Raw genomic sequence first — 15471 nt, 5'->3', positions numbered from 1 at the left:
TGAGTCCCATGAGTGGCTTTTGGATATTTTTCAACCCTTGGTGCATCAAAACAAATCAAGATCTCTTACTATTTTGTCAGTCGTCGTCTCCGCCGCCACTGGCCGTATTTTCCATTTTTTTAAAAAAAGGACATTTGCTATTGAAAGTATTTGTTGTGCTCTGTAGCCATGGATCTGTGCGATGGTATGTGTCGGTACATTAGGGATGACTCCCCACCCAGTCTTCACTGACTACATCATTGTTCGATGAAGCAATCCTCTCTGCTTATTGAAGTACCGTCTGGATATTTTGTGGTGCCAAAGTTGGGAACCGTTTTTAAGGGCTATTTATTTTAATTGCCTCCCCAGTTGAGGAGCGTGTTTCACTGGTGTGTATGGATTTTTGCTGGAGTCCAGGTTGGCTGAGCTTAGTGTTTGCATTTTCGTCGCCACCCATGTTAATAAATCGAAGGAGGGCCTCCCCCCCCCAATCTCATTTAACAGCCCTTTTAGCGAGTCTGCAGAAGTGTGTGGCTCTCAAAATGAAATTCTAAATTTAACTCTGGAATATGCACAGCTTTGTTTTACTGTTGAGTCTCTTGCTAGGCAGGAAATACCTGAGGGCAGTTAAGCTGTTGACTAAAAAAAAAAAAAGTGTGGGGGGGGGGAGGGAAATCCACTCTTGTGCCATGAATGGTATGCAGCGCTCTGAAGGAAATCGCTTCAGACTCGAGTCAGAAATATTTGAAGCTAAGAGTTTGCTTTGGGACGCATTCGTGCTATATGTGTGGAAAATCAATGACTTGACGAGAGGGTTGCTAATCTTGTGCAGATGTGCCAAAGGACCAGCATCTCCAGGCGATCAAGGCAGCCATTATGCTTCTACCAGATGAGAACAGAGAAGTCCTACAGATCCTCCTATACTTTTTGAGTGACGTCACGGCCGCTGTGAAGGAAAACCAGATGACGCCGACAAACCTGGCTGTGTGCTTAGCGCCTTCGCTTTTCCACTTGAACACCCTCAAGAGGGAAAATTCTTCCCCAAGGCAAGTCTCCAGGTAGCTCAGTCCTCTGTTTCTTCCTGGCGTCCTCACTGGTGGTTTGTTGGGCACTTAAATAAGCCTTTCCTTAAGACGCTTTGAACTCTTTCCCCCTTTTTAAAAAATCAGTCTACCTTTGGGCTAGTGCAAATTCTTCCCACTGAACAGTGGAAACAGGTTGAGGGGACTTTTAAGGGAAAGGTGCTAGTGATTATGCCTGTGATGATCACGCAAGTCATTTTTTAAAATTCTGCGTTCAACATGATGATGAACACGTGTGCTAAATGCATCTGGCCATTCCATTACATGGTTGAAAATGAAGATCACGTTTAGACCTAGAGCGCAAGATTTATTATCAGCGTTCAGGTGTTGTCCCTAGCTTTTTCATTTCATGTTACTTCGTTCACACAGGAAAGCACACCTTGGCGCTCCCAATATAGTCCTGACAAATTTTCTTTCATCACAACTAATTAATGGTGATTGCGTTAACAGGGTGATGCAGAGGAAACAGAGTCTGGGGAAACCCGATCAGAAAGATTTAAATGAGAATTTGGCTGCAACGCAAGGTCTGGGCCACATGATTGCAGAGTGTAAGAAGCTGTTTCAGGTGAATATTCCACTATACACTTCTTCCTTGGGTCTTTTAATAACATGCAATATGCTAAATTGCATTGTCTAGTTATTGACCTGATAAGACTGGCAACCAGTCTTATAGTGAGTCATCGTGTCTGTAGTTTTGAACCTTCCAACCATTTTATCCTTCTTGTTCCCATACCCTCAGATCCCTGAAGAAATGAGTAGATGTCGGAATTCCTATACGGAGCAAGATCTTCGGCCTCTGAGCTTGGAGGAACTAGGCAAAACTAATAACTCTGAGCCTGCAGACTACCGTTTTTACATCCAGGACTGTATGGATGATTTGCTTAAGGAGATTAAGGATAAATTTAAAGGCTGGGTCAACTGTTCCACCTCGGAGCAAGCAGAGCTTGCCTACAAGAAGGTATATTAGCACAACTCCAGGACTGTTGTTAAATCTCGATGCATTTCACATAGAAAGTGAAATCACAGAGAGAGTACATTTGGAAAGGGGGGAAATAATGACTGCCTTAAACTTGGCAAACTTCAAATAATATTCCCACTCACTAGGGCTTCTCCCAAAAGTGAGAAAGATGGAACAAACTGATCTGATCTGAAATCATTTTGCAGAGCTGATTGCCAGCAAAACGTTAAGCTTGAGCCAATGATGAAATCATCCAAAGTTATTAACATTTCAGAGAAGGTCAAACCAATGTAGCATTTTATGGGCGAAAATGATATGCGGACTGAGGGGCAGTATAGAATTGAAGGCCTTTGCCAAGCAGAAAATTTAGGTCTGGTTTATACATGGAGTCAGAAGCCTCCAGTTGACTGCAGCAGAGATATTCCAGCTCTCCTCCAGAACTGCCACCATGTTCTACTCGCTTGCCCTCTAGCAGCACTCCTGCTGGCAGGATCAGTAAAGACAAGGGAACTACAGCCAAAGGAAGATAGCTGCTACAATCATCAAAGGGCTTCTGACCACACCATTTCTTATGTGGTCCATGGGTTGCACTTAGGATCTGTTCACCCCTGCAATTCTTTAACAGTGTAGTCCTAAGCATGTCTATTCAGAAGTAAGTCTTTTTGTACACAGTGGGGCTTATTTCCAGCTAATTGGAATTTCAGCCTCAAGAGACTGAAGTCAGTGGATCACTTCAGAATAAGTGCTTTGAGGACAAATTCCCACAGATACAATGCACCAGACATAACTTAGACATTTGCACAGTAACTAAGGTAAAGGGATCCCTGACCATGAGGTCCATTCGTGACCGACTTGGGGGTTGTGGCACTCATCTCGCTTTATTGGCCGAGGGAGCCAGCATGACTAAGCCGCTTCTGGCGAACCAAAGCAGCGCACGGAAATGCCGTTTACCTTCCCGCTAGAGCAGTACCTATTTATCTACTTTCACTTTGACGTGCTTTTGAACTGCTAGGTGGGCAGGAGCAGGGACCGAACAACGGGAGCTCATTCCGTCGCGGGGATTCGAACCACCGACCTTCTGATCCGCAAGCCCTGGGCTCTGTGGTTTAACCCACAGCGCCACCCGCATCCCTTGCGCAGTAACTACTATATATTAAAAAGAGGCTTGATCCCTTTCTTTGTTTTCAACTTGGCTCAGTTTTGAATTTACACTTTCAAAATTAATCAGGCTTAAAGGGCTACCTTGTTGAGCATAGTTAACTGTGTAAGCATATATAGCTACCTATGGTGACAATGTTTTCCAGGTTTCCGAGGGTCCACCTCTCCGGTTATGGAAATCCACGGTTGAAATCCCTGCAGTTCCTGAAGAAATCTTGAACCGTTTACTTAAAGAACAGCATCTTTGGGATGAAGATCTTCTGGATGCTAAAGTGATTGAGACTTTGGACAGCCAGACTGACATATACCAATATGTACAGAACAGCCTGGCACCCCACCCAGCCAGAGACTATGTCGTCCTAAGGTAATCTTGCAGATTTCATCCCTGGCAGATTTATGAAGGACAGAGCCTGCAAAACCCTTTTATCAATACAGCTAGCTTAAAATGTAGATATATTGATTCATCTACTGATTTGTTTATTTTTTAAATGCCTCCACTACCTGAAATGTATGAAGCCTACTGTGATGGGATGATTAGCTGCTTGTGCGTAAAATCGTGCTCCCTCAGAGTTTGTGCCACTTCACAAACCTCTGTGTGTGACAGAGCTCCACAAACATGTCTGCCCTAGTCACTTGTAGATTCCGACAGTGGTTGTTTTCGGAATCGTCTCCAACATAAGAGCTCCTTAACGGAAACCCGCCTTCTGGACTCACGGCATGACAGTTTCCGGCGAGGCGTGGGTCTCCCTATGGGAGCTTCAGATACCTCCCCACTGTTCTCGCTGGAAGCGTCTCTGAGCCCTCCCTCCTGCTCGCATTCCCTCAGAGATCCACTCCTCCCCCTGCTGGTTCCTGCTTCAGCTGTTGAGTCTCTTCCTTCCTCCCTGAGCCCCTCCACCACCTGTCCCTCCGATGGCAGTTCCCTGACATCCACCTCCCCTCCAGGGCCCCCCTCACCCCCTCCCATTTCCTCTCCTCTGGGAGGTGAAGAGGTAAAACCCCGAAAAGAATCTTCTTCATCTTCAGACGTCTCGAACAATTCCCTCCATCGATCGCCGTCCTGGCTCGCTGAATCCTCCTCCTCCTCGGAATCTGTGAACCCCTCCAACTCCTCTTCTTCGTCGGTGGTGGCAAAGTATTCCCTCCGGAACCTCGCTACAGGCTGAGGTTTACGTGGGAACCTCTGATGAAAAGTTTCTATTAAAACTTCGTCATTGACATCCTCTGCCCTAACCCAGGTGTTTTCCGACTCCGGTTCCCCTTCCCACATTACCAAATACTCTACTTGATCTCCCTTCCACCTGGAATCGAGGATCTCCGCTACATTGTAGCTTTGTTCCCTTTCCTCCATTGCTGGTCCCCGAGTGACCCTCCCTTCTCTGTCCCCTTTATACAGTGACAGCAATGACCTGTGGAAAACTGGGTGCAGCTTCATGTGGTTCGGTAACCGGAGTCTGAAAGCCACTGGATTGACCTGTTGTGTGATTTCAAATGGTCCCAGTCTTTTGGGTCTTAACTTCTTACAACCCCCTTTGAAGGGTAACCCTTGGGTTGACAGCCACACTTGGTCCCCCACCCTAATGGTTTCACCTTCTCTCCTGTGTTTGTCTGCCTGCCTCTTATATTCCTCCTTGGCCCTGTCTAAGTTAAGTTGGAGCTGGCGATGGATAGCTTCCATTTCTTCTACAAACTGTTCGGCAGCTGGAACGCTCCATCTCTCCCCTTCCCCCCCTGGGAAAGCCCTGGGATGGCACCCGTAATTTGCCAAAAAGGGGCTCATCCCCGTGGACACGTTCTCCGCATTGTTGTAGGCAAATTCCGCCAATGCCAACTTCTCCACCCAATCATTCTCTCTGTCATTGACGTAACACCTCAAATATTGTTGGAGGATGCCATTGGCTCTTTCCGCCTGCCCATTGGTTTCAGGATGCCGGGCCGTCGAGAAATTTACCTCTACATGCAGTAAGCTCATGAGCTTCCTCCAGAACCTGGAAGTAAATTGTTTCCCCCGGTCTGAAACCACCCTCAAGGGGGCGCCATGCAACCTAAACACATTTTCTACAAACAATTTAGCGGTTTCTTCTGCCGTGACCGCATGCGAGCAGGCTATAAAGTGTGCCATTTTGGTTAACAGGTCTACCACAACCATGATGGCTGTTTTCCCTCTGGACCTTGGCAGATCAGTCATGAAATCTATAGCTACTGCTTCCCATGGTCTTTCTGGTGTGGGTAGCGGTTCTAATAACCCTGCCGGCGCCCGCCTTTCCCCTTTGGCTCGCTGGCATTGTTCACAACTCCTCACATACTCCCGCACGTCTTCCCTGACCTTAGGCCACCAAAATTCCCTGGTCACCAGCCACATGGTTCTGTGTTGCCCAAAATGCCCCGCTGTGGGGCTATCGTGCAGCTGCTTGAGTACCTTCCCCCTCAACTCTCCTTCAGGTATATATAACGCTCCCTTGTAGTACAACGCCCCGTTTCTCTCCTCAAAACCTCCGGGTTTATCTCCCTCCCTCCTGAGTCCCCTGAGTTTGTCCTGTGCGTATTCATCGTTCTCCGTTCCCTCTACCAGTTCTCTTTGCCCCACCAATGCCGCCCCACACACCCAGCGGTCCTCTGGAATGACATGTCTCTCTTTGGGTGCTCCCTCCCCCTCCAAATATTCAGGTTTACGTGAGAGAGCGTCCGCCCTAACGTTCTCTGGGCCTGGCACATAACAAATCTCAAAGTTAAATCTGGAGAACTCCTGTGCCCATCTCAACTGCCGTTGGTTGAGCACTCGTGCCGTTCTCCAATACTCTAGGTTCTTGTGGTCAGTGCACACTTGCACCTTATGTTGTGCGCCAATTAGCAGGTGCCTCCATCTCCGAAAAGCCTCATGGATAGCAAGAAGTTCTCGATCGTACACCGTGTAGTTCCTCTCGGATTTGTTCAGTTTTCGCGGAAAAAAAGCACACGGTCTCCACTCTGACTCCTCCCCCCCTGGCTGCAGGAGAAGCACCGCCCCAATGGCTCTGTCTGATGCGTCTGTTTCGACTCTCATCTTTTTTTGTAAATCCACATGCAGAAGTTGTTCTTCAGAGGCGAAGGCCCTTTTTAGCTCCTCAAAAGCTCGCTCCGCCTCCTCAGTCCAAACAAATTTCTTCTTACTGCTGAGACAGTCCGTTATGGGCGCCGTCAAGTGGGCAAAGTTTCGGATGAACTTACGGTAAAAGTTCCCAAACCCTAGGAACCTCTGCACATCCTTCTTTGTTTTGGGAGTTTTCCATTCCAGCACTGCCTGGACCTTGCCGGGATCCATAGCCAATCCCTTGTCTGACAGGCGGTACCCCAGGAACTCCACCTCCTTGGTATGAAACTGACACTTCTCCAGTTTCACCCACAGCCGGTTGTCTAGCAGCCTTCGCAACACTTCTCTGACGTCTCTCACATGCTGCTCCTCATTCTCAGAATACACCAACACGTCATCCAGGAAGGCCACACAATTCTTGTAAAGCAAAGGCCCTAGTACGTGGTTCATCAGCGATTGAAAGCACGCTGAGCCTGCTTGTAATCCAAATGGCATAACGAGATATTCAAATGCCCCCAAAGGGGTGAACATGGTGGTTTTCCATTCATCCCCTTTCCTTATACGTATCAGATTGTACGCCCCCCTTAGGTCCAGCTTGGTAAAAATCTTTCCCTTCCGCACCCTGTTCAAAATGTCATCTATTCTAGGCATGGGAAAGGCCAATGGTTCTGACACTGCGTTTAAGGCCCTGAAATCACACACAAGCCTCGGCTTGTTCGTGTTTTTTTTATCCACAAAAAACACTGGACTCCCCCCCCACTGCCCTTGACTCTCTGATGAAACCCCTCTTCAGGTTCTTGTCGATGAATTCTCGTAACTCCTGCATTTCTCTGTCTGACATGGCATACAACTTGCCTACAGGGAGCTGTGCCCCAGGGAGTAAATTGATTTGACAATCAAAGGGTCTATGCGGGGGTAGTTGGTTAGCTTCCCTTTCGCTGAACACGTCGCTGAGATCTGCGTATTGTTGTGGTACCTTCACTTTCTCCGTTACTTCCGTCCCTGCTAGGGTGGCTTGGGCTCCTGCTGAACCCTTTCCCTCCCTGCAGTGTTCTAAGCAATGTGCGGAACCAAAGGAAACCACTCTCTGATGCTAGCCCACCAGTGGATCATGTAACGCCAGCCAGCTCATCCCCAAAATAATGGGAGCCCCTCCCAAGGTAGCCACATTAAACGCTATCAGTTCCGTGTGCCTTGCCACCTTCATTGTCATTGGGACGGTCTGCAAGCTGACTTCCCCTCCCAACAGCTCCCTGCCATCGATCGTGGTCACCTGCAGGGGGTTGCTTAAAGGGATCGTCTGTATCTGGTGTTCAGCTGCAAACTCCTTGCTCATGAAATTGCAGGAGCTGCCTGAGTCCAACAGCGCCTTAATCTTCAGAGGGTATCCGTTTTGCAACTCTAGTGACACCTCTATCACTAGGGCAGGTTTGGGGGGTTCTGGTGTGGACACTTTCACTGCTCTTTGGCCTGGCTGCTGTGCCCTGACGGTGGCAGCCAGGCGTTGGCTTTTACTTGCTCCGATATCTCTTCCACTCCTCCCTCAACAGCTCCCACCATTCCTTGCCATTCCTTCCTCTGGGGGCAGACTCTGGCAAAGTGACCTGGCTGTTGGCAGAGATAGCATTTCCGGGCGCCTTTTCCCTCCTTCTTAGCCCCCTCGCTGGTTTTTGAAAATGCGCGCGCGCGCGCTGTTCCGATTTCCATCGGCTCTGCCGGCGGGAAAGCTGGCTCAGGAATGTCTGGAATGCGGAACTCCTTCCAACGTTCCCCTCTCCCTTCCCGCCTCTCCAAGGCTCTTGCCTCCTGCCGCGCTCCTATGGTCAGCGCAGATTTGGTCAGCTGATCCATAGACTCCGCCCTGGGGCTCCGGGACAATTCGTCTTTCACAGCCGAAGAAAGACCTTCTTCAAATAGCATCTGAATGGGTGCCGCCGATAAATCCCACCCCAATCGGTGAACCAGCATGGTAAACTCAGTCCAGTACTCACGGACAGATCTGCTTCCCTGCTTGCAAGCCATTAGCTGTCTGCGCACCACTCCCTCCTCAATATCGCTGGAAAACATGATATCCATTGCACGAAAGAACTTCATGGTGTCCTTTAGGACGTCATTGTGCGTTGCCATCAGGGGTCGAACCCAGTCCCTTGCCCCCCTCTCAAGATGCCCAATCACGAAAGCAACTCGCGATTCCTCATCAGGAAATTCATCAAACTGCACATTAAGGGCATATTGCATCTCTGTCCTAAAGGCATGGTAGTCCTTGGGGTCCCCCCCAAACTTCTGCACCAATCCTGGTACCTTTCTGGGGAACTGGGTGGCTCTCCCCTTCTTGTCTGCATCCTGAGCCCTTCTCTCCTCAAGCCTCGCCGTCTGCAGCGCAAGTTGGATTTCCAACGCTCGGTACCTTTCTTCCAAGCTTGGACCAGCTCCAACCCCTGCTCCTTCGGTTCCGGCTGGGTCGCTCATGATGCTTGCTCCTGCACAAACAGCTTACAAGGACTGTCGGAATGCTGTGATGGGATGATTAGCTGCTTGTGCGTAAAATCGTGCTCCCTCAGAGTTTGTGCCACTTCACAAACCTCTGTGTGTGACAGAGCTCCACAAACATGTCTGCCCTAGTCACTTGTAGATTCCGACAGTGGTTGTTTTCGGAATCGTCTCCAACATAAGAGCTCCTTAACGGAAACCCGCCTTCTGGACTCACGGCGTGACAGTTTCCGGCGAGGCGTGGGTCTCCCTATGGGAGCTTCAGATACCTCCCCACTGTTCTCGCTGGAAGCGTCTCTGAGCCCTCCCTCCTGCTCGCATTCCCTCAGAGATCCACTCCTCCCCCTGCTGGTTCCTGCTTCAGCTGTTGAGTCTCTTCCTTCCTCCCTGAGCCCCTCCACCACCTGTCCCTCCGATGGCAGTTCCCTGACACCTACATTTAAGCAAGCTCTTCATTTAAAAAGAAATATGTCAGTCCGCTATGTTAAAATTAATGGTTGCTGGCTGATACATACAAACTTGTTTTCTACAGGGTAGATTTATATGTACTAGTAGCAAGAATGTTACAGCCTACTTTTTTTTTTACTGCCAATAAGATTTTTAATTTAAATTATTTGGAGACATTCAGATTTTTAAGCTTTGACAACTTGCATTTCTGAATGTTTATTTGTTTTTAATGTCCTCTTGGATTTACTTGTTCTGTAAGTTACGTTGTAAAGGCTATTGGCGGCAAACAATAAAAACCTGGCTAGCTGGCATCTACGCAGTCTTTTGTTATAAAGCTGTTCTTGTTCCTAACAGGACTTGGAGGACAAATTTATCTAAAGGCGCTTGTGCACTTTTAAGCTCCTCGGTGGACCATGACCGTGCTGCAGTCCTTGGCGTTAGAGTGAATGTGCTCTTGTCCAGGTATCTCATTGAACCTTCTGGACCAGGAAAATCCAAACTCACCTATATGTGCAGAACTGATTTAAGGTAAGCCTTTTTCCTTCACTTTTTCCTCTTCCGTTGTTTTAACCTCCAAACCCTGTTAGAAGAATTAACTGCCGTATGGCCCAGAATCAGCTGTGTTGTCTTTCCCCTTCCCCATTTGTATAGTGCAGAAGAGACGGTGATTGGTTTTATTGATTATTTTAAATGGCCAACTTCACAAACGATTCACACAAGAACTCCTTGCAATCCCACCGCAGAGATGTGCAACATGTTCAAAAGCAATTCCTCTTGGAAGTCTGGTCCCTCCATCACAAATTCCACCCCCCGCTTGTGGATTTGGGGTGCTTTTGTTTGCACTTCCATTTATTTTGTTTACAGTTGGTGTGCATATTTATGTGAATGCATACCTTGCTCATAATTGCACTGCAGCATGCGATGTGGAATCTCAAATCGTTAACAGAACAAGAATGTGGTTGTCTCAGGTCCATTGCCAGCTTAATGGTAAGACACCTTCGCTGCATGCAGAAGGTTCCAGGTGGGCATTTCCAGGGAAGGCAGGGAACGCCCCCCAGTCTGAAATCCTGGAGAGCGCCTGCCAATCACTGTAGACATTAGGCAGTTAGATGGACCAGTGGCAGCTTCCACAGTTCCCTTTCCCTGCTCCCCAGCAACTGAATACTTGTTCCAGGGATTCCTGTTGCATCTCTTGTTTCTTCCAAGTTACGTATGCTATGACCAGCTTCAAGCATGCATTTTCTTTCTTGGAAACAGGGGCCACAAACCTGACTGGTACACAAAGGCTTTTGGACACTTGTGTGCAGCCGAAGTCATTAAGATCAGAGACTCTTTCAGTAATCAGAACTTGGAGACGAAAGAAGCAAAGTCCAGGTGACGACTGAAGCAGACCAACGTGGCCGCAACGTGAATAGATACTTCCAGGAACTGTTGATTGTTACAGAACGGGCCACAGGGTGGCCTAATAAGTCTTGCCATGAAGAAAGTGTGTCTGGAATGGGCCCGGGATTCTCACTTCCAACGTCTGTGGCAAACAGTACATTTTCAAAGCTGCTTCCTATCGGTATTAGGCCTATACTGTAGGCCTTGACTGGAATATATTGGATGGTGCAACCTTTTTCTTTCTTTTTTTCTAATAATACTATACTATGTTGCTTAGACAGTGTGAATTGCTTCTGAGAAGCAAAACCCTTCAGACTTTAAATATATATTTCTGGACTGTAGTGGAAATGATTCTTTCCTATATAATGTTAGGTTTATTGTATGTATCTGTGTGCCATTTGTTGAGGGACTGTTGCATCCACTGGATTTGTTGGCACTCATCCATGGGGTCTCGCTAAAGCAAGTGAAGGAAGGTTTGCACAGAGGCAGAGGTGTGAATGACTGTGTAATTGTTGAGTGGAGTTGTAGAAAACAAGAGTAGGGGAATTGGAAGTGTCTGGGACACTCAAGAGCATTTGGGAAGATTTTAATCTGTGAGGGGGAGGTAGGCCTAGGAGTTTTTTGTCTGTCCAACAGACCATCGCAAGCTAGTCTTTGCTCATGTGTACTGTTATTACTTGTGTGTATCAGAAAAGGAAAATGGAGGAGCTGCCCCAAACACGGCAAGGAAAGTTGAAGCTCAACACTTGCAAATGAAGATAGCTGAAGCAAATAAAAGGAATGCCTGATGCACTTCAACCTGTGTCTTTTGCATGGACCTTGGGTTGTATTCCATCATGCAAGGACTTCTGTTTGCACGACAGAACTTTGCCTTCCTCTTTTCTCCCTGCACAACCCCCCAAATCTGCTCCAGAGAGTTGGGGGAAACCCCAGAACAGATTTGGAGTGTGTATGGGGAGGGGAGAAAAAGGGGGTCCATTGCACTAGCAGAAATCCTTCATGAATGGAACAATTTTGTTGGATACCAACCCAATCCTCCTAAAGATGAGTTTCCTGTTTTAAAGTTCTCAGAGCCTTTGAACCTGCGCTACACCCAGGTAAATCTGAGTCTACAAAGAGTGTGTGTGAAACCTGGAGTTGTGGTTGTTGACAGCTTCCTCAAAAGTGCACCTGCAGAAGACCTGTATTTGCCATGCTCATGTTTTATATTGGGGTTCTTCAAGCTTGGGGTCCCAGTGTTGAACTGTAACTCCTATCATTCCCTGCCAGCTAAGCCACCAATCAAGAGAGGAGAGGAGTTGTAATTGTGACAACATCTGGGGACCCAAGCTTGAAGAACACTGCTTTCCATTTGCAGGTGCACTCACTTAGAAGCCTCTTGGGCACATATTTCAAAAAACGAAATGCGTGTGAAGCTGACATCACCCATATTTCTACTTCTCTGGTGGAGAATGTCTTGAGTTAAGGTCCTTGAAAAAGATATACGTTGAAAGGTATTGGGTATTTTTTTACTTTCAAGCGCAAAGTTTTCTCCACAGCCACCTTCCTGCACAAGTACCTGTTGAAAGTATTGGCTGTGGTCTTTTAACAATCCTCTTTTTTGAATGAATCTCATAGGAATGAACGGAAAGCTTGTGGCATGAGCTGAAACTGCTTTCAGTGGCTTGAAAAGTCAGCACTGGAATACATCATAACTGGAGCATTCTCAAGTTCTAAAGCGATTCATTGTAATAGAATACCGTGTTAGGAGTTCGAAAGTCTTCATATATTCCACTCCACTATAACCATATAACCTCATTTTATCCACTTAGTTTGAAGGGAGGGGACCTCTAAAACGTTCAGAGGTTTGGATAAGAAAGGGTACTGTGGCTATCGGATTATGTGGTGTAATGTAAAGGACTGCAGGTTGGGATAAACAGGAGGGTCAGAGTGATGAGGCCTACCATGCTTCAGGTCAGCCACCTTTACAAGAAACCTAGACCTATAAACTCTAAACATCCTCTTTGGGGGAAGCAAGATAGCCATAATAAAAGAGTAACGATATCTAGGAAAGATGTGTATAGAATTGTGCTGTTATTTTGCCTTCCTTAGAAGCTGTAGATGCAATTGTCTGGTGCTGAGGTCATGTTTGCGGGCTTCTCTTAGGCATCTGGTTGGCCGCTGTGAGAACAGGATTCTGGACTAGATAGGCCATTGGCCTGATCCAGGCAGCTTCTTATGTTCAGATACAGTTCAATGCATTCTAAGGGGTTGGGTTAAATGACCCTTTGGATCCATTCCAACTCTTCCATTCAATAATCTTGTGTTTCTGTGAATGTGGAATATGAAATACAGTATCCCCCAAAGCAGGGCTTGGACCCTTCTAGAGTCCCATGTAGGTCGAAGGTTCGATCCCCATATGGAACAGCTGCCTATTCCTGCATTGTAGTGGGTTGGACGAGATGATCCTCAGGGTCCCTTCCAACTCTACAATTCTCTGATTCCATGTAAGGGTTGTTCTTTGATGTAGAAATGCAGTATTAGCACAGAGATGTGCTGAACCAATGTAAGGCGAGATTGGGGGGGGGTGTAGATTGGAAAGTGGGTTTTTTTCAAAGCAAGGACTTTTTATGCAGTCGTCCATAATATCTCTACACTCGGACTCTGCCCCTGCCTTTTAGCCCTCCCTGCAAAAGCTAGAACAGGCTGCTCACGCACACGCAGGTGAGTCTTAACGAAAGATGGAGTGACCTGCTGGACAGTTGGTTCCATTTTGCTCACCCTCTCAACCTAGAAAAGCCCTTGTGACCTTGTGGTTGCCTTCTTTCCCCATCCCAGGGCAGTGATTCAGCTGGAAGCAGCCCATTGTTACCATTGACAGTGTTATATTATTATTTTTTTACTTTTTTTTAAGGGGTTGTGTGATGAAGAATTATGGTGTGTTGGTGGATTGTGTCTGGTTCCTAGCAATCGCCTATGTCCACATGATTGGCCCATTTTTATTTTATAGTGTTTTATGTCACTGTGTCTCTCGTTTGCTTCTCTCCGTTCATTTTTCTGTTCTTTGCATGTTGCAGTAGGACATGCATGCAAAGATCAGGTGAGGAACAATGAGAGAGAGAGAAGATTTGCAGTGAGGGACACCCGGCAGGCTGGGGAACTTCTTTGTGTGTTGATCTGCTTGCAGAATTTCAGGGAGAAGTTTCCAGGGACAACAGTCCTTGTGATATCTGTGCAGAAATCATGAAGAACGTAGCAGGGATTTTAGTAACTCTCTTGATGTGGTTTGCGTCTCTGTACCAAATCCAGAGGTTAAACCCTTTGCCCTTGCAAGGAATACTGCCAAGGATCAAATATGGATTGGAACCAACTGTTTCAGATGTGACCTGAGGGATAAAGCTGTTCTAGATCAGTAGTCTTCAACTTTTCAGACCCAGGACTAGCTTTTAACCCAAACATGCATGTGGAGACCCATTGCTCTCTCTTTTTTTAGCATATATTTGGATGGTGTTAGTGCTACTATTGCAACCCACTATAGACCAGGCCACTACAAAGTAAAGAATCCCAACCCACCAGTTGAAGACGACTGTTCTAGATCATACCTTTAACCCTTAACCTGGGTGGGGGAACCCAAAAAGTTTCTTAGGTAGTAAATCCAGTTGAGAGATTACTGCCATGTATGTGTGCTAAGGATTGCACCAGTAGCATATCTCACCAATAGGGAAGGCTTGTCTATTCTTTGTATACTTTTTAAATGTTCAAATGTGTGTGTAAAAAAAAAAAAGTATGTTGTACATACCAGTCTGTTGTAAACATGTACACTTGCTCACAGTTTATTGTCCAACATAGATAAAGCATGAAAATAATTATTTAAAATATAGTTGTATTTATACCTCAGATATTCTTTTGAGGGGCAGGGTATTTGTACCTCAAGTTGGCTACCCTCCCCCCTCCCCTGTAAATACGTTCTATACGATTAAGGTCTAAGTAAAAGAAGAAAAGGTTTATAACTTGCTATTATATGTCTGTACAGAATATAATCAATAAATGCACTATTAAATGTTCATGTTTGTGAAACACCTCTTTTCCCCACCGCATGGTGGATAAGGCTACAGTGACTACTATGCTGCTATGGCCTATGTTCTTCCTGCACTGTGAGAGGCAGTACATGCCTCTGTATACCAGTTGTTGGGGATCTCAAGGGGCAGTGCTATTTTTCTAGAAAAAGAGGTGCCAGAACTGAGTTCCGATGAGTTCTGGCTGAAAAAAAGCCCTGCCAAGGGACCCGAGGGCTGTTTGCACTCAAGCCCTGCTTACGGCTTCTATTTGCTTGGCCGCTGTGAGAATAGGTAAAGGTAAAGGGACCCCTGACCATTAGGTCCAGTCGTGAACGACTCTGGGGTTGCGGCGCTCATCTCGCTTTATTGGCCGAGGGAGCCGGCATAAAGCTTCTGGGTCATGTGGCCAGCATGACTAAGCCACTTCTGGCGAACCAGAGCAGCACACAGAAACGCTGTTTACCTTCCCACCGGAGCGTTACCTATTTATCTACTTGCACTTGGACGTGCTTGCGAACTGCTAGGTTGGCAGGAGCAGGGACTGAGCAACGGGAGCTCACCCCGTCGCAGGGATTCGAACCGCCGACCTTCTGATCGGCAAGTCCTAGGCTCTGTGGTTTAACCCACAGCCCCACCTGCGTCCCAGAGAATAGAATACTGGAATAAAGCGGACTTTGATCCAACAGGGCTCTCCATGCACTCTTATTCATTTAATGTTGCCTATTTTTCTCACATGCTGTGAAAAGCTGCTCCCTAAACCAATGACAGGCAACATCCCAAACCTACTGTGCAGGCAATGTCTAGCTGCTCATAGTGAGCAGGCTGTTTATCCAGCTATGCAAAAGAAAAAGCCTGTTGCAGATACAG

At 46.9% G+C, this 15471-nt stretch overlaps 1 protein-coding gene across 10 annotated transcripts in view; it reads left to right on the top strand.

The window, feature by feature from the left end:
* DLC1 (DLC1 Rho GTPase activating protein) overlaps nt 1–14610 on the top strand; it is a 264082-nt gene extending 249472 nt beyond the window's left edge. For 7 of the 10 annotated variants that reach the window (XM_083459739.1, XM_083459733.1, XM_083459736.1 and 4 more), the window contains 6 exons: nt 812–1037; nt 1512–1626; nt 1801–2019; nt 3324–3541; nt 9539–9712; nt 10442–14610. In XM_083459739.1, coding sequence (XP_083315865.1) covers nt 812–1037; nt 1512–1626; nt 1801–2019; nt 3324–3541; nt 9539–9712; nt 10442–10562 — 1073 coding nt within the window. In that variant the 3' untranslated portion in view covers nt 10563–14610. The remainder of the gene's footprint in view (nt 1–811; nt 1038–1511; nt 1627–1800; nt 2020–3323; nt 3542–9538; nt 9713–10441) is intronic. The other 3 variants (XM_083459741.1, XM_083459737.1, XM_083459738.1) reach the window with 1 other exon arrangement.
* The last annotated feature ends 861 nt before the right edge of the window (nt 14611–15471 follow it).

Source organism: Podarcis liolepis (genome assembly GCF_965112155.1).
Source record: "Podarcis liolepis genome assembly, chromosome: 9".
NCBI classification, from domain to species: Eukaryota; Metazoa; Chordata; class Lepidosauria; order Squamata; family Lacertidae; genus Podarcis; species Podarcis liolepis.
Note: the sequence above shows the minus strand (reverse complement) of the source record. Positions and strands in the feature narration are given on the sequence as shown.